The sequence below is a fragment of the Cervus canadensis genome, chromosome 18, assembly GCF_019320065.1.
Source record: "Cervus canadensis isolate Bull #8, Minnesota chromosome 18, ASM1932006v1, whole genome shotgun sequence".
Lineage (NCBI taxonomy): Eukaryota > Metazoa > Chordata > Mammalia > Artiodactyla > Cervidae > Cervus > Cervus canadensis.
The window spans coordinates 46,171,924-46,199,200 of record NC_057403.1 but is presented as its reverse complement, the minus strand read 5'-3'; the positions used below and the strand labels follow the sequence as shown (position 1 = coordinate 46,199,200).

At 46.7% G+C, this 27,277-nt stretch overlaps 1 protein-coding gene across 11 annotated transcripts in view; it reads left to right on the top strand.

Annotated features, from left to right (window-relative positions):
- Positions 1-5,487, top strand: part of CYLD (CYLD lysine 63 deubiquitinase) — a 71,485-nt gene extending 65,998 nt beyond the window's left edge. For all 11 annotated transcript variants that reach the window (XM_043435415.1, XM_043435409.1, XM_043435416.1 and 8 more), the window contains one exon: positions 438-5,487. In XM_043435415.1, the coding sequence (XP_043291350.1) occupies positions 438-622 (185 nt within the window). In that variant the 3' untranslated portion in view covers positions 623-5,487. The remainder of the gene's footprint in view (positions 1-437) is intronic.
- Positions 5,488-27,277: the final 21,790 nt, after the last annotated feature.

Genomic DNA, 27,277 nt, shown 5'->3' with positions numbered 1-27,277 from the left:
GTATTCATTTTACTAGATCTACTTTAAACTACTAGATCTGCTCTAAACTGGACAGGCTCATGGTAAAGCGAACAGGGGTGCTTGTGTCCAGGAAGGGATTTGGGAATGTGGAGAGCTGGATGTGTGTGCACATGTGTATGTGACAATATTCCTTGACTGAGAAGCCTGGGAAGTAGATTCTGGACTTTGCTCAGGATATATATCTTTTGACCAGTTATATTCACTGTTGGTCCCAGAATCCTTTCAGAAACCAAGAAGTGAGACTATCAAGAGATAAGCAGAGGACTTCTAGAAATCAGAAGTAAAATGAGGTCTTTCTGATCCTGGAAATTAGCATTAACTAAATTACGGAATTGTAAAGTTACTTTGGTAGGGCAGGGCATCAAAAGTGTTTATAACTTCACTGCCCTCAATACGGCTCTTCCTCTTCTCCATAGGTGGTCAGAATGGCTTCAACATTCCTCAAGTTACCCCATGCCCAGAAGTAGGAGAGTACTTGAAAATGTCTCTCGACGATCTGCACTCCTTGGACTCCAGAAGAATCCAAGGCTGTGCACGAAGACTTCTCTGTGATGCATACATGTGCATGTACCAGAGTCCAACCATGAGTCTGTACAAATAAGCAGGATCATCTGGACGGGTGCAGAAATCAAACGCACAGTTTTCATGTTGCATCTCACTTGAGCTGGCAGTTCTGTTCAGCGTCCATTGCCGGCAATGGATGTCTTTGCGGTGATGATCCTTCAACACAGGATTCCTGTGTTTAAAAACAAATTGCTTTTGTGTTACTAAAGTATTTAATAAGCATTTTGCACTCTAGAAAGTATGTTTGTGTTGGTTTTTTAAGAAGTCTAAATGAAGTTATTAATACCTGAAGCTTTAAGTTAAGTGCATTGATCGTAAGATATTTTTGGAAGCATACAATTTTAATTGTGACAGTTTAAAACCTCTTTTAGTCTGTTGAGAATGTAAATAAATGTGTCTTCTTTATGGACCAAGGTTATGAAATCACTTTTCCTTTGTAGCTAATGGTCGCCTTGAGGAGGATAGAGTCTACTTTCAATCCACTGATTAAAGTTGTTTTGAGTTTGATTTGTTAATTCTTCCCTCTCTAGTGCTGATTCCTGCATGTCTGCAATCTGCTGAGTTTCTGTGTTTCTGTGGTAGTGGTCACAAAAGTATTTAAATTTCCTCAATGGTGTTTTCTATTTGTTCTGGTTTTGAGATACATGAGTGATTTTTGTCATGAAATGTCCATTTTTGATGTAGTTTTCCTGGGGGATTCACATATACAGCAATTGAAGCTCTTCATTCATAGTAGTAACTGTCAGCTAACAGCTTTCTTTTCTTTTCTAAAGACTCTCTTATGCAGTGGGGCACAGTAAATTTTACTAAAGAGTTGGGGTGATAAATATATTCCTATACAAATATAAGGTTAATAGGAAAATGAATTGGTCATATAGAATCACTCATTGAAATTTTCCTGAAGATGTATTGGCTGTCTCAACTTCTACTATCTTAGATAAGACCGTCTAGAACTTAGATCAGTCCCTGCATTAAGTTCAGTCTGATATCCCTTGAGATAATGACAGTTACGAACCAGATATTTTATTGAAATGTTAGCAGCAGCTTTGCCTTCCTCCTGATTCAATAAGTAGAAAATGGATGTTTTCGTAGCTAATACCTGTAGTGTGTGTCTGTTGTAGACTAGCAGCATAGGCTGTCTGTGTCAGTGCTGTGGGACGTGTTGTGTGACGATGGTGTCTCTGTGGAATGACTTCCTAACCACATGGAATGGCAGAGGTTGTCATGTGTGTCTAGCATATGACTTCATAAAACACTGAATGTCCAAAAGAAGGGAAAGAATCTTTGCAAACCCTGCAATTATTTCTTTTTAAAGTCACATTTACCCTTTGGTTTGTCATTCCATTTTAGCTAGGATTCATTGTTATGAATCATAATGTACAGAAAATTTCATCATAATTTTTTCATTTTTGGAATGAAAAAAGTACATAACTTTTGCATGAAGTTTTACTCAATACCTGGGTGACTGGTGATCTGGATACTAGGTCCAGAGAGATTGGGAGCAGCCCTGCCCCATTGCCCTGGGGTTGATGAGGAGCCTGGGGGGCTAGATGCCTAAGGTTCCCTCTAGCCCTGACTTTCCACAAGTCCAGTCACCTCTTAATCAGTACATGTTGGATGAATACATGGATGTAGGAGCTTATCAATGTGATTTTAAAAGGCTCTCTAGAGAAATGATTAGGACTCTATATCTAGGTAAGACTGGATTTAACAGTTAAAAAAGAGAAGACAGTTCCTTTCCTGTAAAAATTAAAACACAAGTTGAAGGTCAGTCCTGCTCAGCTCCTCGTGGCAGAAGACTTGAAGAGGACTTGTGGAGTTGTACGTTTATTTCCCATGGGTAGGGCGTGGAGGCGCTTTCTAGTGGGAGGGACCTCTTCCATAAACCATTTCTAGGACAGTTTCTTCAAGTAGAGCTTCCTGTTCTTCTAACATTAGCTGGGGAGGGAGCACCCAGTAAAGGGATGCAGGGCCCACTATGGTGGTTCCTCTAGAGGCAAGGGTCCTTCCAGGCCCTGGGTGTCTCCTCTCCAGCACCCGCCCCCCATCAGCAGTCCTTTCTGGCTGGTGCTCCCGCAGGGCCCTGAGTGTCACATGGGCACAGGCAGGGCTGGGCGGTGTGGCTCCAGTGACCCACGTGCCTGTTGACTTACTTCATTTCTAGCCTTAAATTTTCTTTCATATTTTTCTATTGGTCTTTTAAATGTTTCTGTTATCCTTTCTTCCGTATCATGTGTACAATCAAGATGGCAATATAGTAAAATCATCTTATTTATAAAACAAGTCATGTTGCCCCACCTCCACTGAATACACACGTGTGTGTTTGTGTGTGAGAATTTATATATATGGGAGGGGGGAAGGGAGGGCAACCATTTCATAATGTGTTCAGCCCGTTGCTATCAGCTTTACGAAGGCATTTGACTCCATCCACAAAAGAATGTTTTGTAAAACTGGAAATACACATTGCAAACCAAGAGAGAGAGAAACAAAACTCAGTAACATAGAACTGTTAGAGTTGCTAAGGATAATTTCCTTGGAATAGTTTAGGATTTTTGTAATTCATATTTGCCAAAAGTTGTAGGTAAATAGCTTCTTTCTATCCCGTGGATTCACTTTTTTTTTTTTCTTTTCACCTAATTCACGTAATTCAGGAACAAGGGAAAGACGTAATTATCTTAGGGAACTTGCATTGACATTCAAATTCCTGTGTGTGAACATGCCACCTTCATAGATTCAGAGATGTTACTGTTTTCCTCTGATGGACCTCAATATCCAGCTAGATGACTTTGCATCTGTGCTGATGACTGTAGACAGAGGTGTGAGAGAAGATAGAATTAGGCCTTAGCTGAGGGACTGTCTGCCAACAATTATTTCTTAGACACTTCTTACCTAAGATTGTGTCAAAAGGAACATGAGACATGGCACCTGCCCTCGAGCAGCTTACCACCTACTTCTAACAACAGAACGTCTACTAAAGGCTTCTTAGCCTGAGTGTAAGGGCGCCGGGTTGGGGGCTCCAGGAGGCAGTGAGGTGTGACAGAAGTGGTGGACGAGGGGACAAGCGCTGGTCCAGCCCTTTCTCTGTTTCGTGCTTTATTAGTCTTGGGCAACGTCTTGACTTCTCTGGGCCTCAGTGTCTTCCTCTGTAGAGCAAGGGGGTGGGACTATTGAATCTTACAGGAAAGAAGGACAAATTTCTGGGTCCTCGGCCATGCCTGCTGAACTGAGTCTTCACAAATGGTAGACCCCATTTCCTAGACCCGAAGTGTCCATCCCCCCCCAACAGGTGACCCTGAGAGTGATCATCAGCCAGATTTGAAAAAACAATGAACTGAAAGATCTTGAAAATATCTTTTCTTTATGTGGTCATGTGGTCATAGAATGTTATTGTGTTAATTATTCCACATACACATGGGTAATTGTATATTTGTCATATTGTTTCTCTGTGTTTACATGTGAATTCATATAAGAAATGTGTTTTAGTATCTATGCCTCAGCCCACTGTTTCCTAGAGGTTTTAGCCATCTTAGGAACCCTCTTGAGACTAAAGAGGATGTTATTTACCTGGACATTTACCCTTCATTTAATTTCTGTAGGGGAAATAGAGGCTCTGGAAACCAAAGAAATGGAAAAATGAAATTGTTATGCAAAGTTAAAAAAAAGTAGACTACTGCTACTTTGATGAAAATTTTAATCCTAATATGGGAAGATTTTTTGTCATAAAGTAGAATGTCCTTGTTCAAGTAGGGGGACTGTAGGTTCATAGTGAAGAATAAGACTGCCTTTTATAGGGGGTTGGTGATGTTAACATACCCACAGTTCTTCAATGAAAATAATACTTGAATTCCCCAAGGCAAGTGAGGGTGGAGAAGGAGGAGAGCTTATTAAGATGGAAATATTCAGATGCATACTAGGATGCAAGAGAGAGAGGGTGGAGGATGGAAGGCCACCCTGAGAGCAGGTGTGGTGCCTGCTGGGGGCTGTAAAGGTGGGTTCTCTCTGCCTCCCAGGCTGTGTCACTGCTCAGAAACTGGGACTTCAGAGAGCCAGGCTTCTTGCAGCGAGTCAGCGTTGCATTGTCTAGTTTCCTTTCAGAAGCTTTATTGGAGGAAAAAGAGAGGTGGGGAGAAAAGAGTCTTCATCTTAGTCTAAATCCTGAAACAGCCGAAGGTCTCTCCTGAGTTTGAAAGTGGTAGTAAAAAGCTAACCAGCACATATGGCCAAGGATAATGAAAAGGGGGAAAAGAAAGACATCCCTTCTTCCTGCTCACAATAAATGTCAGTATTTAGAGCAGGTCATTCAAGAAATCCATTTGCTTTCCTGACTCTCTTGTCAGCGATGCCATTTTTGTTTACTGTATTTGAAAGTCTTCCTATAACACAGGTTGTGGGGAAAGACCAGGTCCAGAGCCATCCTCCTTTGGAGCTCCACAGACTCAGACGTAATTCTCTTGCACTTTAAAACCCTGTCCACTTCCGCTTTTTATTTTTTCAAGAGATTGTGTGGGAGATTCAACTGTTATTGGTTTTATTTTAAAAAATGGCCTATAGTACTCCAGAAAGTCTTAGTATCCTGTCATAAACATTCATTAAGAAAAAATAAATCCCATTTGGAACTTCCCTGGGAAGTCATGGTTGTTAGGAAGTTGGTATAAAGGAGCACATTTTATATTGCATTTCCCATATTTGGTATCTTGTTCAACATTTCTTTTTTTTGGCCTGATGAACATTCTATATTTATGAAGACATTCTTTAAAAGTAAAACCACATAAAATATCCCTTTATTATCAGATTGCTCTGATTTAGCCTTAATTTTGTTAAATTTTTTAGAGATGATTGAAGTGCTGCTGTGGAAAGAAATGTACTATATACTATTTCTGTATCATTAAAATTAAATTTTTATGGTTGTTTTTCCTTGATTTCTTTGGGGAAGGGTTTGGGGTTATGGGAAGACTGGAATTGAGGAAGATTGCTTTAGGAAAATGCAGTACCAGGCACACCTGTGTCTTCATCAAGTCTCTGTTATCATTGTGCTTGTTTTAGAAAACATAGACTTTTCCTGGGAGATGTGCCATGGTCTCTGGGTCCCCTCCTGGCATCATGATTTTGTGTAGTTACTTGAAATAACTTGGCACCACCAAGCTCCGATCCTAATTAAAGCTCAGTTCTGCCAGTCTCTAATCCAACCAAGAGTTGTTCATCTCTTAAACTGGGCCAGAGCTGGTGCCTATAGCATAGTGTGTCTTGATCTCTCACAGCTGCCAAGGAGGCAATTAAGAACACTTTACTTTTCTGTATAATTTGGAGAAATGATTACATGATGCTATATTAGGTAACTGATATAACATGCTTTCTTCAGGAATTACTGCTTGTAGAGTTCAGCCCCTTGTTATGCCAAGGTAGGAAAGCTAGAATGATCCAAGCTGGCAATATTTGTGTTAATACAGTGCATTCAAGAACTTTTCTACTTAGAAACCCACAGCCAAATGACGTATTGGACATCACTCTGATTGTCCTTTGTTCAAACTCAAGGGTTGGCATGCTTTTTCTTAGATCCCCTCCTTTCTGATTCTCTGTGGGTGTTTTAGTGCAACAGTGATCGTTCATATACTTGTGCCCACCTGTGAATGTGGGCAGTCAAGACCAGACCTTGTTGGAGGCGGGCTGACAGGCTGGCAGAGGACCACTGCCTCTCCGGGCCTCTTCTGGGGCCTGATCCCTGCGCTTCTCCTGACCTGCTGAGGCCAATTTTCCCTCATCTTCCTGAGGAAGGGACGCATGGCCTACAGCAGCAGTTCTCAGTCCTGGCTGCACGCTGAATTCATTCGTGGATGGAGGCTTCTCAGATGCCTCACGCCTGTGCCCACCTGAGGCACTGGGACCTGCAGATGGTGTTCCCGAGCCCAAGTTCCTCTGCCTGAGGCACAGTGAGGCCAGACAAACCGAAACACAGCAGTTTGGAGCAGAAAAGGGTTCATTGCAGGGCCACACAAGGAGAATGGGTGGCCTGTGCCCCCACAAAACCCCAAACTCCTGGAAGTGTTTCAGCAAAGCAATTTGAAAAGCCATGTAAGGGAGGGGCAGGTCACAGGGTGTGCGATCAGCTCGTGCACAATCCTCTGACTGGGCGACGGGGAGGTAACAGGGAGGGCAACATCATCAATCCTTAGGCACCAGAAGGTCGGGGCTATGTGCTCATGAGCATCAAGCAGTTAGTTTTTTTCATTTGGCAGTGATTTTAGCACCTGAAAAACTCAGAAAAGTATGCATCAGATACTGCTATCTGGGTACTTCATAGAGGAGCTAAAGCAGAGGCTATGTGGAGGGGTCTGTCCCAGGAAGTTTCCACAGGGTCCTCCTCGGTGACACCACCGCCAGGCACATGGTAGTTTTCATAGCTCCTCATGTTAGTCCAACATCCGCTGGGATCTGCAGCCACTTGTCAGGGCCAGCGGAGGTTTCTGAAGAAACATAACCCACTTGTCATTCTCTGATGAAACTTCTGATAAAGGGGATTATGGATGTGGACAAGCTCCAAAGTGGAAGGAGGAAATCTGTTGTAAAGCTCCTGACCCAGACTGTTGAGGAAGAGCCTTCAGACTCTACTGGGACATATTCTGGAGGGCAGAGAAAGGATTCAGAAACAGGGTGAACCTCACTATATCTGAAGAGGGCTTGAATGAAGATATCCTTCAAGAAGCATAAGGAAGATGCTGTTCTGCTCAGAAAGTATTCCAAGGTGTCTATAAATGTCATAAAAAAAGAAAGCCCAACAGTCTGATTAGGTAAGAGGCTGAGTTCCTGGAAAGGGATTCGTTTTTTTGGGGGGGTGGGTTGAGTACTGCCTTCACACTGTGGACAATCAGGTCTGTGTGAGTTGCCACTTTTGAAGGGATGGATTTTATTTGAGGAGGGAGTATTCTGAGATCTAACTGAAGTAATTCGGCGAGTGAATATTGAAATGGACATCATAAACATAAGAGTAATTCACCCAGCAGTGACCTCCATCTCAAAAGCGCCACTGAAATTTGCAGAGTGGGTCCATTGCTTTACTTCTTGCCTAAGTGAAAAGTGAAGTCACTCAGTAGTGTCTGACTCTTTGTGATCCCATGGACTGTAGCTACCAGGTTCCTCAGTCCATGGGATTTTCCTGGCAAGAATACTGGAGTGGGTTGCCATTTCCTTTTCCAGATCTTCCCAACCCAGGGATTGAACCCGGGTCTCCTGCATTATAGGCAGGCACTTTACCATCTGAACCACCAGGGAAGTTCACCCCTTGCCTAGGAATTTATGAAAACTCTTAATTCTATGCATCAAACCACTCCCTTAGAAATAGGACTCAGGTTTGTTTCAAATACTGCCTTTTCCAAAGCAATCTGAGGTTGAACTCAGGTTTTAAGAGTTGGATGGAAACTGACTTCCCCAGGGAGGACTCCTGAGTTCCTCTCTGCCATCCTGCCTCACTTGTGAGACACTGAATGTGACCTCCAAGGTCAAACCTTGCGGGTCCCATCTGAGGCAGGCAGGGTCTCCCCAGCCTGTGGAATAAATGAGGCCAGGCCTTGGGCCATGATGTATGGTTTCTTGGCTGTGTGTCCCACACGCTTGAAGACAGATAGGCAAGGCTGCTCTAAAGAGTGTGCCTTGATGGGGTTATTGATATTGGAATCTCTATATTTCATTTGTTTTCATTTTATTTTTAATTGGAGGATAATAACTTTACAACCCCAAAAAAAGGCAATGCCAAATAATGCTCAAACTACCGCACAATTGCACTCATCTCACATGCTAGTAAAGTAATGCTGAAAATTCTCCAAGCCAGACTTCAACAGTACATGAACTGTGAATTTCCAGATGTTCAAGCTGGATTTAGAAAAGGCAGAGGAACCAGAGATCAAATTGCCAACATCTGCTGGATCATTGAAAAAGCAAGAGAGTCCCAGAAAAACATCTGCTTTATTGACTATGCTAAAGTCTTTGACTATGTAGATCACAACGAACTGTGGAAAATTCTTAAAGAAATGGGAATAGCAGACACCTGACCTGCCTCTTGAGAAACCTGTATGCAGGTCAGGAAGCAACAGTTAGAACTGGACATGGAACAACAGACTGGTTCCAAATTGGGAAAGCAGTACATCAAGGCTGTATGTTGTCACCCTGCTTATTTAACTTATATGCAGTACATCATGCAAAATGCCAGGCTGGATGAAGCACAAGCTGGAATCAAGATTGCTGGGAGGAATATCAATAACCTCAGATATGCAGATGACACCACCCTTATGGCAGAAAGTAAAGAAGAACTAAAGAGCCTCTTGATGAAAGTGAAAAGGAGAATGAAAAAGTTGGCTTAAAACTCAACATTCAGAAAACTAAGATCTTGGCATCTGGTCCCATTCAGTTCAGTTCAGTTCAGTTCAGTCGCTCAGTCGTGTCCTATTCTTTGCGACCCCATGAATTGCAGCACGCCAGGCCTCCCTGTCCATCACAAACTCCTGGAGTTTGCTCAAACTCATGCCCATCGAGTTGGTGATGCCATCCAGCCATCTCATCCTCTGTCATGCCCTTCTCCTCCTGCCCCCAATCCCTCCCAGTATCAGGGTCTTTTCCAACGAGTCAGCTCTTCGCATGAGGTGGCCAAAGTATTGGAGTTTCAGCTTCAACATCAGTCCTTCCAATGAACACCCAGGATTGATCTCCTTTAGGATGGACTGGTTGGATCTCCTTGCAGTCCAAGGGACTCTCAAGAGTCTTCTCCAACACCACAGTTTAAAAGCATCAATTTTTCGGCGCTCAGCTTTCTTCACAGTCCAACTCTCACATCCATATGTGACCACTGGAAAAGCCATAGCCTTGACTATGTTGGCAAAGTAATGTCTCTGCTTTTTAATGTGCTATCTAGGTTGGTCATAACTTTCCTTCCAAGGAGTAAGTGTGTTTTAATTTCATGGCTGCAGTCACCATCTGTAGTGATTTTGGAGCCCAAAAAATTAAAGTCTGACACTGTTTCCACTGTCTCCCCATCTATTTCCCATGAGGTGATGGGACCAGATGCCATGATCTTAGTTTTCTGAATGTTAAGCTTTAAGCCAACTTTTTCACTCCCCTGTTTCACTTTCATCAAGAGGCTTTTTAGTTCCTCTTCACTGTCTGCCATAAGGGTGGTGTCATCTGCATATCTGAGGTTATTGATATTTCTCCCGGCAATCTTGATTCCAGCTTGTGCTTCTTCCAGCCCAGCGTTTCTCATGATGCACTCTGCATATAAGTTAAATAAGCAGGGTGACAATATACAGCCTTGACATACTCCTTTTCTTATTTGGAACCAGTCTGTTGTTCCATGTCCAGTTCTAACTGTTGCTTCCTGACCTGCATACAGGTTTCTCAAGAGGCAGGTCAGGTGGTCTGGTTCATGGCAAATAGATGGGGAAACAATGGAAACAGTGAGAGACTTTGTTTTTCTGGGCTCCAAAATCACTGCAGATGGTGACTGCAGCCATGAAATTAAAAGCCGCTTGCTTCTTGGAAGAAAAGTTATGACCAACCTAGACAGCATATTAAAAAGCAGAGACTACTGTGTCGACAAAGGTCCATCCAGTCAAAGCTATGGTTTTTCCAGTGTTCATGTATGAATGTGGGAGTTGGACCATAAAGAAAGCTGAGCACTGAAGGATTGATGCTTTTGAACTGTGGTGTTGGAGAAGACCCTTGAGAGTCCCTTGGACTGCAAGGAGATCCAACCAGTCCATCCCAGGGGAAATGAGTCCTGAATATTCATTGGAAGGACTGATGTTGAAGCCGAAACTCCAATACTTTGGCCACCTGATGTGAAGAACTGACTCATTTGAAAAGACCCTGATGCTGGGAAAGATTGAAGGCGGGAAGAGAAGGGGACGACAGAGGATGAGATGGTTGGATGGCATCACTGACTCAATGGACATGAGTTTGAGTAAACTCTGGGAGTTGGTGATGGACAGGGAGGCCTGGCGTGCTGCAGTCCATGGGGTTGCAAAGAGTTGGGCACGACTGAGGGACTGAACTGAACTGAACTTTACAATATTGTGATGGTTTCTGCCATACACTAACATGAAGCAACCATAGGTATACACTTCCCTCTAAGCCTCCCTCCCACCTCCCTCCCCATCCCATCCCTCTAGGTTGTCACAGAGAACACTTCTGGGTTCCCTACATCATACAGCAAATTCCCACCAGCCATCTATCTTACCTGTGGTAATGTATATGCTCCAATACTACTCCCTCAAGCTATCCCACCCGCTCCCTCATCTGTTCTTTATGTCCGTGTCTCCTTGCCGCCCCGCAAATAGAATTATCAGTCCTATCTTTCTAGATTCCATGTATATGTATTAATATACAGTATTTGTCATTCTCTCTCTGACTTACTTCACTCTGTATAATAGGCTCTAGGTTCATCCACCTCATTAGAACTGATTCAAATGTCTTTTTTATAGCTGAGTAATGGAATCTCTGTATTTTAAACAAGTGCGTATTTTATTCTTTCTGGCCTTCTCTGCAAAATTTAGACTGTTTTGTTGAGATCTACTTCCAAGTTACGCCCTGTATGTTACCCCTGGTGGGTGGGATGGGCAGCCGCAAGATAGAAAGACTTAAGTCCAGTTTCAGGTTCCTGTGCAAGAGATCACGTCCCCAGAGAGGCCTTCTCAGACCACACTGGCCTCTGGTGTGCTGGTAAAGTGTTTAACAGCCAGTTCTCCAGGGAGAAAAAAAGCCCGGATCTGTAGTGTTTGCCAATTTTAAGGTGTAAATACTCTCAGCGTGGCCGACTGCAAGCTGCCAGTGTGACATCCCTGAAGGTGGTGCTTAGAAGAGATGCAGCTGGGATTAGCACAGAAGTATATAGCGCTCCCACCGTGTAGACAGAAATAGCTGAGCGCAGAGCTCCGGACAGCTGGGTGTGGCGGGGGGGATCAGCCCCAGCCCCTGCCTGTTACTTTTTCCTGGCTGTGCTGTCTCTGTGGCTGCTCAGGCTTTTCTCTAGTTGCTGCGGGCGGAGGCTGCTCCCTAGTTGTGATGTGCTGGCTTCTCACTGCAGTGGCTTCTCTGGTTGCAGAGCATGGTCTCCAGGGTACTTGGACGTCAGCAGCTGCGGCCCGTGGACTCAGTAGTTGCGGCTTCCAGGCTCCAGAGCACAGGCTCAATAGTTGTGGCTCATGTGGTTAGTTGCAGGTGGGATCTTCCTGGATGAGGGATCAGACCCATGTCTCCTGCGTTGGCACTGAACTCTCGCCACTGAGCCACCAGGGAAGTTCCCATCGGCTGGTTCTGATAACATTTTATTGCAAGACAGTCATGCCCATTCATGTGACATACTAATGGCTGCGTTCACACTCCAGTGGTAGAGTTCAGTAGTTATGACAGGTGCTGAATGCCTCGCACAGTCTAAAATATTTACTATCTGGTCCTTTAGGGAAGAAGTGTGCTTACCAATGGATAACTGTAAAATGTAAAATAATTAGGAAGGAATGAGTTTTAAATATGACTTAATTAATGGTAACTTTAAAATATAACTTAATTGTAAGTTTATATAATTTAACGCTAATAATGAGGGTGTTAGGAGAGAGTGAGATGTGTGGAGAGAGTAACATGGAAACTTACATATGGTAAGGAATACCATATGTAAAACGGATAGCCAATGGGAATTTGCTCTATGACTCAGGGAACTCAAACAGGGGCTCTGTAATAACCTAGAGACGTGGGATGGGAGGGAAGTTCAAGAGGGAGGGGACATTTATATACCTATGGCTGATTCATGTTGATGTTTGACAAGAAATAGCAAAACTTCTATAAAGCAATTATCCTTCAATTAAAAAATAAAAGAGTAATTAAAAAAAAAAGAACTCACGGAATTCCTGAAAATTGAATGACTGGCTCTGTGGGCCGGTGGGACCCAGGTCCAACTCAGCACCAACATCCTCTAAAATGCCCCTGCAGGCCCTTTTTGCCCCTGAGGCACCTCTCCGGGGACCTAGTGGTTTATCAAGTTCTGTTTCTGCACTAGAAGCAAGGTTTTTCCTTCAGTTCCTTCAGTTCTCTTTTCTTAGCACCTTGCACAGGGCATGGCACCAGTAGGTACTCAGATATTTGCTCAATGAAAGAAGGAACTTTCAGCTTTTTATGCATAGAAGCCACTCCATTCACTATTGTTGATGCGGCCAGAATCAGATCAGTGTCTTCGTCTCTTTTGAGAAAATACAAGAGGTCTCGGCTTCTGGTTCCCCACATAATGCTTCCTCTCAGAAATGGAGACATCGTGAAACTTCCCTTGTAAGGCTTGATGAACTCGAAACTGTGTATACAGTGCCTATCACAGCCTGGTACGCGGTAACCACTCAGCAAACGGCAGCCGCTGGTAGCAGCAGCTGTAGGGATGATTATCATACTAGTGAACTCGAGAGACAAGTTGCAATCTAACCAACGTGTCTCTTCCTCTCTTTCCCCTCCACGATCTTATTTTCACGACATGTTCTCAAGTCTTTCTATTGCCTTTTAAGATTTAACTGTTCCTATGCATCTGGGCCTCCTGGCGCAGTACCGCCATCTTGTGGTCATAGTAGGTTATGTCAATGTCCTAGATTTTAACTCCCAGCTAGCTCCGCAGCCAGCTCCCAGGTTTGGGAAGCAGCAGGTGATTTTTTGTTTGTTTGGTTAAACAAATGTGTCAGTCAAGGCTACACAACAGATTTACAAATTACATCCAGGAGGATCTAAGCGCTGTCTGTGATGTTTCTTTTTGTGACTGTCCTCTCACTGTCTCGGTCTTGTCTTTACTCTGCCTCTCCATCTATCTTGAGCGTTGAGGCTCCCTTTACAAACGGTATTTAAAATGAGTCAGTGCCATCTGCTGGGGGAACGACGTAAGGTCTGGTGTGAGCGCTTCTTTCGGGGACCTGCCGAGAAATAGCCTACCAATCCCCAGCTTTATGGGAAGAAGGTAAGTAAATCATAGGGTTCCGATGTCAAGCCCCTAGATTGGTATGCGTTTCTTTTTTTGTTAGAAACATTCTTCTCTGGGGCTCCGGAGTGCGGGGAAAGACTGTCAGGGTGAGCCACATAGCTACTGAACTTTGCAACAGTGGAAGTTGTCAGGGTCTCAGCATGAAAATCAACCACACTCTCATCAGTGATTCCTAAGAGTGGTCTGCGGACCACCTGCGTCTGAGCCATCGGGGGCCTTAAGAATGCAGGTGCAGAGGCCTGCCCAGAACTCCAGGATCACACTCTCAGCGGGCGGCTCTGGAATCTGCACTTTGAACACCTCCGCCTCCGCCCCACCAAGTGAGTCTTGTACTCGCTTTGTGTGTGTTTGAGAATCACCACCCTAGATTCTGCCCCTGTGGAAAAGACCCTTTTCCCCAGCAAAATCCAGAAAGAGTTTGCATTTAGATGACGTCTTGCATAAACTGCTTTTTGTGTGAGCGAGAGGGCGAATCGCTTGCAAAACTGTAGCTCCTTCCTTCACTGTTACGCGGATTTAGCGATGGCAGACCCAAAGGCCTGGACCAACTCCCGGCACGTTGCTGCAAGCCCCATCTCCCCAGCTCGCACCCACCGTCTCTCCAGCTCTGCCTGGCAGGTGGGATAAGACCGGTTCACACTCCCTCACTCAGGTGCAGCCCTGACCTGCCCTTCCCCAGCGGGGTCACTCTACAGCCAGCACAGGGCTGTGTTGGAAAGATTCCAGACCCGGGGGTCGCCACCTCCCTGGTTGCCTTTCTCTGGCCTGCTTCTCCATCCCTTAATGTAGGGGAGCTGGCCTACGGTCTCTGCTGTCCTCTGACACTCAGGGGCTCCACAGCTTCCTGGGCCTTATCCCCATGTTCACATCTGAGGACGTCTAGGTCTGCTGCCTGCAGAGTCTCCTCAGCTCAATGGCTTCTCTTGCCTCGTTTCCTCTTCAGTCCCCTGGCCCTAAACAATTACACACAGGTTGTGAGTCGTGTGGGGGTTCAATCCACGTGTGCTTAATTTTTCGAAAGCCTGAGTGTTTTCCTCCTACCTGGCAATTTTCTTGCTTGGCCATTTTTCTCAGGATGTGATCACCAGGATGCCTAAGATTCGCTGTAAGACCACAAATGCTCTGCTTATAATGTGGCTACACTTGAGACGCTTAAGTGTGTAGAGCTCCGATCAATTTCTGGTATAGATGTTTGGAGTATTTGACAGTCGTTGTTGATGCTTCTAGAACATCATTTTTTTTTTTTAATGACACGAGCCACGTTCCACAATGTATTAGGGAAAAAAAGTAAATGATGAAACACGTTTCATAATAGATCTAATTTTGTTTATACAAAAGTCTGTATGAATGTACTGAAAAGTTTGTTAGCCGTGAATATACTGACTGCATAGATTACAGTGACCGCAAAAGATTCTGACGTTTTCATCTTTTTCCCTTATCAGTATCATCCACATCAAGACCGGTGTTTGACTGAATGACAGGATAAGCAGGGAGGTCGCTAGGAAGGGGCCACATATCAGAAGGAGATAACAGGCGTGAGAACATCTGTGAGTTGTCAATCAAATACTGCTGGGGCATTTGGGAGCTTGGGTGGGGATTCGGGAAGTCACTGGCTCAGCTGGTGGAAGTCAGTGGCTTCCAATTGGCTCATTGGAAGTCAGTGGTAAAGAATCTGCCTGCAATGCCAGAGACATGCAGCAGACATGAGTTTGATTTCTGGGTCGGGAAGATCCTCTGGAGTAGGAAATGGCAATAGGCTTCTGTATTCTTGCCTGGAAAATTCTACGGACAGAGGAGGCTGGTGGGCTACAGTCCATAGGGTTGCAAAGAGCTGGACATGACTGAGAACACGCATGTAGCATGATGAAGACAGTTGCGTGCCCACCAGTTTTCCAGTTCTCGTCTGGCAGTCCTGGAGAGAAAAGACTGCTCTTGGGGAACGGGAAGGGAGGCTGGAGGGGCCATGGAGGTCCGAAGGCGTTAGGACCCCACAGAGTGTGATGCAGCGAGAGGCCAATACTGGATCAAAACATAAGCTATTCCCAGGCCAGGAGGACCATTCTGGGTGAGGGGATCTTGAAGGGAAACAAGGAACTGCGAGGATCACACTGAGGAGACAGAGGCAGCCACTCAGGCATTAGGTGGCCAAGGAGGAAAACTGTGTTCACGGTGGCTTGGTGTAAACAGACTTGGCTGAAAGCGGGTCCCGCACTTTCCACTCAGTTCTCTGCTTGGCATTCAGTCCTTCATGCCGCTCCCAGGACACTCACAGCCTTCATCTTCATCCCCTAAACTCACAGGATGCAGAGTTTCACTTTACCCATGGAGAACTGAGGCCCAAGGAGCTGGGGATTTGGTAGGAGTTACAGGTTAAAGTAGACTTCTACTGTGGTGCTCCTGAAAATGTAAGCTGGCTTCCAGGGCCCTGTAGGAGCAGGTGCGGGCAGGCTGGGTCCCTCCACAGAGTCTGCTGCCTGGTCTTGTTGGAGAAGGGGGAGGGGAGAACAAGGGAGCCCCGCCCCTAAAGCCACGCCCCCTTCGGCCTCCTGAGCTGGGGGTCTGGACCAGCAGGGCTCAGGGGAGGCTGAGATGGGGTTGTTTGGGCCAACATGAAGGGCAATGGTGGCAGGAAAGAACCACAAGGACTGGACGTGTCCCTGTTGGTGGCAGAATAGCCTGGGGGGAGTTGGGGCTGGAGGAGGAGCCTCCCCAGAGCTCTGCAGCCACGGGGTCCGGACATCCTCATCGAGACGAGTGTGTCCACTCCCCTGAGTCTCAGTTTCCCCATCTGGTGAACATCAGGTCCTGGGTTGGGTGCTTCCTATCGGTACCCTCCCATTCTTACAAGAATCTTACCCCCAGTTCCCAAATGAGGAAACTGAGGCCCAGACAGAGCCAGTAGGACTTGAATTCAGGGCTGCCTGGCTTCAGAGGCAGCTGTGGCCCAGGGATTGGAGTCCTGCTCGGGCCGGCCTGCAGAGAGCATGCCATCATCCCCACCACGGAGGGGTGCCTGGGGGCACGGAGCTGAGATATGGGGTTTATTGGAGGATCTGATGATGGAGGGAGGCTGAGGATGCCCCGCCCACCGTGGGCATGACCACGTGAGGCTGTGCCTTTCTTCTTCTTTTTTGTTGAGATGCACCTTGTTTAAGCACATGTCTTCCGTCCAGGGCTCCACAGATTTCAAGCATCCACACAGGCGTCAGCTCAACCCCCGGGGTTTTCCAGCATGTGGTCGCTTTGCTCCTCCCAGGCAGTTCCTGCCCACTTGCCCAGAAACAACCACTGTTGTAACTCCTGTCACCCTGGTTCATTTTCCCAGGTTTGGAACTCCACCTAAAGGGAGACAGGATCCTCTACACTCATTGCAGTGCCTTGATTTTTACCCATTTGTGCGTATCTGTGGTTCTCTGTCATGGCCCTGTAGGGCTCTTTGCGTAAATACACCATAATTTGTTTATTGGTTCTCCTGCCCATGGATGTTTGGGTTGTTCCCAGTTTGGGGATGTCGTGAATAATGCTGCTATGAGCCTCTTGAGCATGTTTTTGGTGTGTGCTTGGAAGCGCTTCTCCTGGGAACACCTAGGAAACAGGCCTGCTGGGTCATAAGAGAGGTGCCAGCTGAACTTCAGACTGTTTCCAAGGCGGTTTTGATTTCCACTCCCTCCTTGTTTTCTTTATAAAACCACTGTAAGTGTAATTAAATATGGAGGCCACTGGTCTGGGGCGGCTCTTTTGCCTTGGTACCTAAACCAATCTAAGCCAGAGTGGTGAGCTCTAAGTCAGAAGATGAAAGCCAAGGACAGCCAATCACAAACAGCCGGCAAGGACCAGCAGTCAAAAATAGCCAATGAGCTTGGCTTTCCCAAAAAGGCACCTGTGATGCTGTCATCAATCAAATCATTTCTTTGCTTCCCTGGCTTCTCTGTAGAATCCTGTTCCCAGCTCCTAACCCCTTTTGGTTTGATGCTGATCCCAATGCTCAATGAGCTGAACAATTTTTTCACATGCCTCAGTTTGCCTCTTAAAACCAACTTCATCGCAGTCTAATTTACAAACAAAATTTTCAGTTAACACTTGGATGAGTTTTGACAAACCTTTTTTCATTGAAGTTCGGTAACTGTAATAGTCGCCTCCAGCTCAAAAGGAGCGTGTGTGTGTCTGTATGTGTATGTGCACGCTGCTTCTTTTGGAAACTCAGGCCCAGTGCAGGATGAGAAAACCCTCCACAAGGTCAAGTCTGCAAGCAGGCCTTCCCTGCAGTCTGCTGGCTGCAGGGGCCTGGGTCACTGGCGGCATGAAGAATGGATCAGACCCTTCATTTTATAGTTGGACGCCCTGCAACCTTCAAAGAAAGGGCATACCCAGGGTCATGTGATGAATTAGGACAGAGCTGGATTGGACCCCAGGTCTGGGCCAGTTCTCCCCCCTACTCCCCGGGTGGGCCACTGTCTGCTGAGCTGAGCTGAGTCGTGGGGAGCAGCTGAGTAGGGGCTGTGCTGGGTCCCCAGCCCTGAAGACCTGGGGGAAGGTGGGCTTGCCCCTGCGATCTGTGCTGTGCCTTCCCTAAGTAGCAGGGACTGTGTGTGTGTGTGTGTGTGTGTGTGTGTGTGTGTGTGTGTGTGTGTGTGTCAGTCACTCAGTTGTGTCCGACTTTTTGCGACTCCATGGCCTGTCCATGAAATTCTCCAGGTAAGAATCCTGGAGTGGGCGGCCATTTCCCCTTCTCCAGGGAATCTTCCCGACCCAGGGGTTGAACCCGGGTCTCCTGCATTGCAGGCAGGTTCTTTACCGTCTAAATCACCAGGGAAGCCCTGTGCAGGGAGTGGGTTGGTCCAAAGGCTGACCTTCTGACAGAAGCGGCCTCAGACGCTCACCTCTCGCTCCTGGGTTGTTACGTGAGACTCAGTTTCCTCACCAACAAGGCCTCTGAGGGCCGAGACCCGCCTTATTCCTTCCTCTCACTCCTCACCAACCTACCGCTTCCTGCCTCAGGTTGACACAGGAGGAGTTCAAGACTTTCCCTACAGAAATGCTATTCGCACCTGCCTGAGTGCAGAAGAAGACCCAACCTCATCTCTAGAGCTTCTTCCTCCCTTATTCTCAAGGGGCCCCCTCCCCAGGCACCCCCAAGACTCCTGGGACTTAGCCAAGCTCTGTTCTTACCTGTTGGCTCCGGTAGGAGGGCGGCCAGAGGGCGACAGGCTTCTTGTCCCTGCCTTCTCAGTGTCCCTCCCAGGAGGACCCAATGGGAAGCATGTTATGTCTCCTGGAGGGTTGGATGGTTCATGTGAAGGTCATTTTCACGGGCATCTCCAAGCTGACTATTCTTTTGTATACATGCTGTTTTAGTTGTCAGGACTTTTTTCTTCTGGTCCCCTCTTCCAGCCATGTGCCTCAAATGTCAGGGTCAGGAAGAATTTCCCCCACCCTTCACCAGCTCCACCGGAAGAATCTGGGGTTAGCGGGACTTGTTCTGTGGTTTCCCATTGCAAACATCCAACATGGCGGTGTTGGCCCATCTAGTCTATAGCAGTGGATGGGTCTACTCAGGGACTGGTCCACCTGCCCTTGGGCCCCAGGCTCTGCCTAGATGCTTGTGAAACCAGCCACACCCAGCCTGCTTGGATCCTGGTCACCATGTGCTCCTTGATGACCTGTCCCTCTGGGCTTCAGTTTCTTTACCTATAGAATGGGGGAGCTCTCTTAGACCTTGGCACTCAAGTTCACTGCCTACAGGGGCCAGGCAGGTAAGGAAAGAAGTGTTGAGGTGATAAAGGGGATGGGAGAAGCAGGCCCGGAGGATTCTGATTTTTCTCAAAGTCAGGAATTTCCAAGAGAAATGAGATTTCCCAAATTTGTTAAAAATCTGGCCACCAGTTCATGAGCTCTGGCCAAGACATCCTGTTCCAGATCCTCTATTCTGCCACACTGAGTCTCCGTTCCTTCCGCGCGGGGCGTTGGCTGGCGGTAGCGGGGTGGGAAGCCCAAGCTCTGGGGACCGAGTTTCTGACTGCCTGCGTCTGCCCCCTCCCCAGCACACCAGCTGTCATATCACAAGCACCCTTTGTAGGAAGATCGCCTTCCTTTTGGGGCGCCCGAGCTAGCATATGAATTTTTGATCAGATTGCCTTTTGAATGAGTTGACTGTCATGAATAGTAGGGCAAAGGGCGCCAGCATTGTGTCTTAACTATAACTGTTCCAATTAATTATGGGTTTAATTAGCATACATCGAGAGCAGCCCTGGAAAATAATACTTCATGGGTTACAGATGCCCCAGCAGCTGTTACATGAAGTGTGATACCGGGTTGGGGTAGAGATAGTTATTAATAAATTACTCCCATTGTCAGAGACCCTTATTTATACAAATTAGCAGGGGATACATAATCAAGTTTAACTGTATAATTTATAATAATTGATTTCATTTTGACTGACCACTAGTCGCTCACCAAATACCCTCGGAAGAAAAATTGCTCTATTAGGGTAAGTTTAATCCTAAACATAGCTAATGAATCCTATTACTTTAAGGTCATATTTGAAGCTTTTGTTAATTGTCAGAACCATTTTAAATTGATTAGAGTTAAATTAAATCAATGTAATGTTTAGAAAAACAATATTTCTAATGGATGAGGCCGGGCTGACCTCGAATAAACATATTTATCAACCGATTCTCGGTGACGAGCAGGGGAACAGCTGGGCCCATAATTCACACTTGTCTATAATATGGGAAATGTCACCAGGCAATTAGTTATGTCAGGTAATGAATAGGGAGCAGGGGGACGCCCCTCTGGCAGCTGGGGTGGACAGGGGTAGAATGTTCTGGACGGTAAGCGGCGACTCACCTCCTCATGGCTTCCCTTTCCCCAACCTGAGTGCAGGACTCCCCAGCTCCCTCAGTCACCCACTCCAGGAATTCACCTGGCTCACTGGCCCCTGGGCCCCTCCAGCCCCCTCTCTCAGGCCCTTGGACTTCCTCCAGGAGTTGGGAGGCTGGCCCTTGGCCTGGTCTTCACCTACTCACCCCTCAGGTTTCACTTTAGCATCACTGGCTCAGGGGAGACTTCATTTGATCCCCCCCACCAGGCTCCACCAAGTCCCCCAAGTATGGGCTCTTGGGACAACAAGGTACCTGTCCCAGTGTCATTTTATATCATGTGACACTCTGATGGTATCTGACTCCTTGCAAGCTCTGTGGGAACCATCATATTGTTTTGCACTGGCTTCCCAGATTGTGACCCAGAACAGGAACTCCAGGAGGACTTGCTGAATGAATGGATGATGCAGGACGAGGTTGCGCTAGCCTGTAAGTTCTGCTGGAAGAAGAGGAGAGTGCTGTCTACCACTTTCTGAATGCTTACCAAAGCCCAGTGCTTTATATACATCTAGCTAGTTTTTGGGATATTTACACAAGGTGGGCAGCGGTACCTCCATTTCACAAAGCAGGTAATTCACCCAAGGTGTCTCAGCTAAGCAATACGGAGCCAGAATTCGAACTCAAGTCCAGGAATTCTCCAGGTCCTTTCTGGAATTTTCATCTGGTCAGGAGGGCTTTCTGTAGGAGGTAGTGTGGAGAGCCTTGAAGAAGGGTTTGGCCTTCCAGAGGGGGCTGGGCAGGTGCTGTAGGCTAACTCCTGAGGGAACAGAATCAGGGAAGGAAGAACACGTGTGGAGGAAAGTGATGGTTCATTCCAGTGGCTTCCTGCTACTTTCCAAGCCCAAAGTGATGATGACAGCGGTGAGATGATGGGCAGAGTAGAACTCCTGGAGAAGGTCTAGACCTGCAGCAGGTCCTTGATTGGAAACGTATTCATCATGCTGACACGGGCGGTTCACTCTGGCCTCAGTTTCCAGGGCTGTGAAATGGGCTCCCAGCCACGCAGCACTCAGAGGAAGGGCCTGGAAGGCAGCCTTGCCTCTGTCACCCTGGCCAGGCAGGACAAGTGAATTCAGTGTGGGTGATGGAGATCTTGCACTTTAGCTGCTGCTTGGGACCCTGGGGGCGGGGCAGAGGAGGCAGGCAGACTGGTCTCATTCAAGCCTGCTGAAGCCTGAAAGAGGACCGCCTTGAACAGACTAAGATGCCCAGGCTAGGAAAAGCATCGATTGGATCCCTGCCTGGGGAGACAGCTTGGAGATTCAACTGCATGCAACTTCATCAGGTCCCCTGAACTCGGCAGTTTTCAAAGCTGATGGGTACCCACCACTGAGAAGGGCACTCCAGCTTCACGAGCCCTTTCCCCAAAGATGAGAAAACTCAGGCCTAGAGGGGTGACACAGCTTGTCCCCAGCAGCAGAGCTGGAGGTGGGCTACGCTGGAAGTCAGGTCTCCTGCCTCTGACCCTTCCATCTCTGCCAGGCCTTTCCCCTCCCACTGTATGTGGTTGGCCCTCTGCCCACTTACGTTGACAACCTGGACTGATGGTGTGGTGGGGGGTGAGTACACAGGGACCCCAACCCCATCCCCCCAGCACCCCACACTCTGCCAATGGCAACCACAGCTGATGGTTACTGCCTGCTTTACTGGTGTCAAGCAACATTCTGAATGCTTCCCAGACCCTGTTGTAACTGATCCTCACAAAAATTGAGGATTAGGAAACATTATGTATCACAATCATCCCAGTCTTGGGGTATTTCACCTAAGGCGCAGAGAGGTTAACCCCTTGCCAGAAGCTGCACAGGTCGTAAGTGTCAGAGCTGGGATTTGAACCCTGGTCTCACTCTGGGGCCTGAACTCGTCATCATCCTTGCCCAGGACTTCCCCTCTGCTATGGAAGATTGAGACCTGGGAATAATTTTTCATGATCTCCTGCAACCTTATCTTTGATCACAGACTTTAAAAATGACTATGAATTTTTATCATCAAAAACCATTAAAAAACAAATGTAACCAAAACTGGAATAATTTGGATGACAAAATAAATAGCTGCAGTATTGGATTATAGTCCCCCAGATAAAATAAATATCCATGAATCCACAGTTATACAAATAAATGACTGACTACATTAAAACGTGGGGGAAAGGGACAAGTCTCTCAGAAAAATGCCAAATAACAGGTGTGGCTGCTGGCACCTCTGGAGCGGAACATCTCCCCTCCCTGCCTGCGGGATGGACTCCGGGACTCCCGTCAGAACAGAGTGCGGACAGGAAAGAACGGCCATGTTAGCGGGGGAACCGGCAGACAGACTGACCAGCTGACCAAGGCCGACCTCACCAGGGGTAAGCGTCGCATCACAGAACCTGATGCGGTTCAAGTAGGGCACGTCACCTCCAGGCCCTTTGTCCCCCCACAATCCAGACTGACCCTGAGGAAACAGGAGAAGCCCAAACCGAGGGTCACTGGACAAGGGATCTGACCACCACTCTTCAAAAATGTTCCAGTTCATGGAAGACAAGGTAAGTCTGAGAAATTGTCACACACTTAAAGAGACGTGATGCCTAATGTGACAGGGCCCTTGGATGGGAGCCTGGATCAGAAAGAGGACATTTGTGTAAAAATCAGTGGAATCTAAATAAAGTCTATGAGATGGTCCCACTGACAGTCTTTTAGATTGGACGAATGTACCATAGTTAATGTGGACCTTAAGGGAAACTGAATGAAGGGCATGTGGGAACTGGGTTTTCTTTGCAAATCTGTCAATCTAAAAATATTCTCAAATGAAAACTTCATTTAAAAGAATCGCTAATATAACCATAAGGTTAAGTTTCATGCATGTTCAGTTGTGTCTGACTCTTTGTGACCCCATGGACTGTAGCCTTCCAGGCTCCTCTGTCCATGGGATTTTCCCTGCAAGAACCCTGGAGTGGGTTGCTATTTCCTTCTCCAGGGGACCTGGAGATTCCTGACCCAGGGATCTAACCCACGTCTCTTGCATCTCCTGCACTGGCAGACAGATTCCTTATCACTGAGCCACCTGGGAAGCCCACCATAATGCTAAAAAGATGTCAAACAGTATAAAAGTGAAAGACAAACTTCCCTTCTCCTGTTCCTCTTTGTTCCCAATCCCCTTCCCTAGAGTTTAGCATTTTTGCCAGTTTCTTATCTACTTCCAGAAGTATCCTCTCATGCATCAACACAGGCAACACACACATCAGCAAATATCACCACTTTGGGGACGTCAATGGGACACACTCTGAACCTGGTCCTCTGCTTTTCCTTCTTCGTGGGTCTACCTAACGGACCTCCTTCTTTCCCCACGCAGCTGCAGGGTGCTCTGCTGTCTGGTCATGCCATCGTTAATTTAGCATTAAGGTTGTTTTCAGTCTGTAGCTTTTTCTTCTTCTTCCTTTCTAAAAAACAACTATTATTTAGTTATTTTAAATATTTATTTATTTGGCTGCATCTGGTCTTAGTTGCCGCACGCGGGATATTTAGTTGTGGCATGTAGGATCTAGTTCCCTGACCAGGGATCGATCTGGGCCCCCTGAATTGGGAGCTTGGAGTCTCAGCCACTGGACCACCAAGGAATTTCCCTCCCCCGCCGACCCTGCTTTCTTTCTTTCTTTTTTGAGATTGGAATATGGCAAGAGAGAAACCACCTTCTAGGTGTTTGATAATGTAATATACTGCTTCCAGGCTGTCTGGAAAGCCTGGCCAGATGCCAAGTGGTCATCAAGGGGAAGAGCTTTTCTTTATCAACTCCGAGTCCTTCCACGCCGCTCACCCCTGTCATCGGAAGGACACGTGTGTTACTCTGGGCAGAGGTGGCCAAGGTGGCTGGGAGCGTGGCTGGGAGAGCAGCTGCCAGGCAGGTGGGCAGCTGGCAGGGCAGAGGGGCCACAGGGGAGAGAGTCCCACTTGTTACGGTGGCCCCTGCTCACAGCGGCACCCATAGCCCCATATTGATCTGTGTCTCCAACAGAGAAAGGGCACTTTGGTCGACATTCTCCAGAGGCAGAAAGAGTGGGCTCTGACGTTCCCTTACTGGGAGGGTGGGTCTGGGGAGCGGCCGTGGATATATGAGCATATATCTGAGAGCTGAGGATGCTCTGGTGGGTGTGGACTGCGGGCCCAGGTGGTGTGGGGATGGGCTGGTCTTTAAGGATGAAGTTGGTCTGTGTCTTGGGAAACTCTCCCCTGGCAAAAGGACTTGATGGTGACTGTGAACCACAGCCTTTTCTCTGCTGTGTGGAGGTTGCAAACTCAGAGTCTGTGTGTTTGGAAATAGATGTGAAAAGTTGCCTGTGTTCCAAAAGAATGGGAGCTTTCACATGGTATCTGGACCTCCAGCTTTTCTTGAAAAACTGGGAACTCTGGCATGTTTAAATGGAAGAGCAGCCAAGGGCTGGAGCTGAGCACCTAGGACAAGCTCTGTGCTCTGCCCCAAGCTGGTCACATTCCCCAAGGCCTGGTCACCAGAGGTAATTGAGTTTGCAACCCTTGGCATAAAGAGAGTGGTTGCCAGGGTCCACAGGCCTGTCCTGTCTCCCAGGAAAGATGAACACCCATCTCATTTTAAGGAAAAGGAAATCTCAGAGCCTGGTGTACTAACAGGAAGAGAAGGGAGCACAGAAGTGGCATTTTCTGAGCCAGTCACCACACAGGACCCTTCATGGACGCACAACGAATTTTGCCAACAGCCCATTTTACAGATGGGAAAACAGAGGCTCAGAGAGAGCGAGACAGTATACCTGATATCTGGCACAGGGCCTTTCTCCTTAATAGATATTTTTCAGGATGAATGCATGAATAGATGAATGAATGAATGAATTCCTGAGTGACTGAGTGTGAATGTGTGACAGTTGGGCACATGACTATCAAACTCTGTGAGTGGGGAGGGGGTGTGCCATGTGGAGCGGGCAAGTTTGCTCTTGAGTCTTAACCAGAACTCTACCAGTCTAAATAGCTCTCTTCCCATACTGGTTTCCCAGCCTCCTTGGGCTTTGGCGGGTTGCCAGGAAATCTGATGTTGTTGAGGTGTTAATGGTGGTTCCGGCTCCTTGGGTCCTCTGCCAGATGATGGATTTGCCTTTTCGATTTGCCTTTGCTTTAAACATTATTGTGGAAATAGGTGTAGGTTAGACAACTATAAAAAATGAAGAGAAAATATCATAGAAATCTAGGTTTGTGTATTCAGATTGCTCCACAGGTGTCTTTAAGTCTCACCACACCTATTCATGATAACCAAGACATGGAAACAACCTCAATGGCCATCAGCAGATAAATGGATAAAGATGGTGGTGGCTTCTGACTTCCATAGTTCAAATTTAAAGGGTTGGGCATTTCAGACTGATACCTGTCCAGTGAAGAAGCTGTAACTGGATAAAACTTTGCCCTGTTAATAATGCTTTATGCATAATTCTCATTTTGTATAAATCATCATTCTATGAGCCAGGTATGATTAATATCATTTTACAGTCCAGGAGACTGGGTCCCAGAAATTAACTGTTTGACTGTTCATATTTGTAATTAGTAAGGTTGAAGCAGAAACCTCATAACCAGATGTATTTGACCCCATAGTTAATATTGTTAATCATTATGCTAATAAGGGTATGCTAGGACCTTGAAAGATGAGACATTATTTTTCTTTTTTTTAAGGGTAGGTAGTGAGTTAGTCCGGAGAAGGCAATGGCACCCCACTCCAGTACTCTTGCCTGGAAAATCCCATGGAGGGAGAAGCCTGGTAGGCTGCAGTCCATGGGGTCGCTAAGAGTCGGACATGACTGAGCGACTTCACTTTCACGTTTCACTTTCATGCATTGGAGAAGGAAATGGCAACCCACTCCAGTGTTCTTGCCTGGAGAATCCCAGGGACGGGGGAGCCTGGTGGGCTGCTGTCTTTGGGGTCACACAGAGTCAGACATGACTGACGTGACTTAGCAGCAGCAGCAGCAGTTAGTTAGGGCTTCCCTGGTGACTCAGTGGCAAAGAATCAGCTGGCCAATTCATGTGACCTGGGTTCAATCCCTGGGTTGGGAAGATCCTCTGGAGAAGGGAAATAGCAACCCGCTCCAGTATTCTTAACTGGGAAATCCCAAGGACGGAGGAGCCTGGCGGGCTACAGTCCATGGGTTCACAAAGAAGGGGACAAGACTGAGCGACTGGAGCATGGAGCCTGAGTGTGTTAATTAGCTTGGGCTGCCATAACAAAGTATCCTTTCTGACTTAGGCCTTTATTCTGCTTGGTTCAATTTTGTTCCCTCTGCTTGCAATGCACCTGACCACAGATAGTTCCTCTGAGTCACCACAGACCCTGAATTCTACTATGAAATCCTTTAGGATGGGCTGGGAGGGGTAAATCCTACAGTGGTTATAGTTCAGCACTGTCTTTTGTAAATGGCATTTGTGTTGAATTGGCTATTTTCAACTTCAGTTTCTAAAGGTGCAGTGAGACTTTTAAAAAATTGAAGTATAGTTGACTTACAATGTGGCATTCTGCTGTACAGTGAAGTGATTCGGTCATACACACGTATATATTCTTTTTCATAGCTTTTCTGTTGTGGCTTATCACAGAATATTGAATATCGTTCCCTGTGCCATACAGTAGGACCTTGTCGTTTATCCATCCTGTAGATACTTGCTTACATCTGCTAATCCCAACCTCCCACTCCGTCCCTCCCCCAACGCCCTCCCCCTTGGCAACCTTAAGTCTGCTCTCTACGTCTGTGAGACTGCTGTTCTGCAGACAGGCTCATTTGTGTCATGTTTTAGATTGCACATAGAAGTGATATCATACGATGTTTGTCTTTGACTTATTTCAC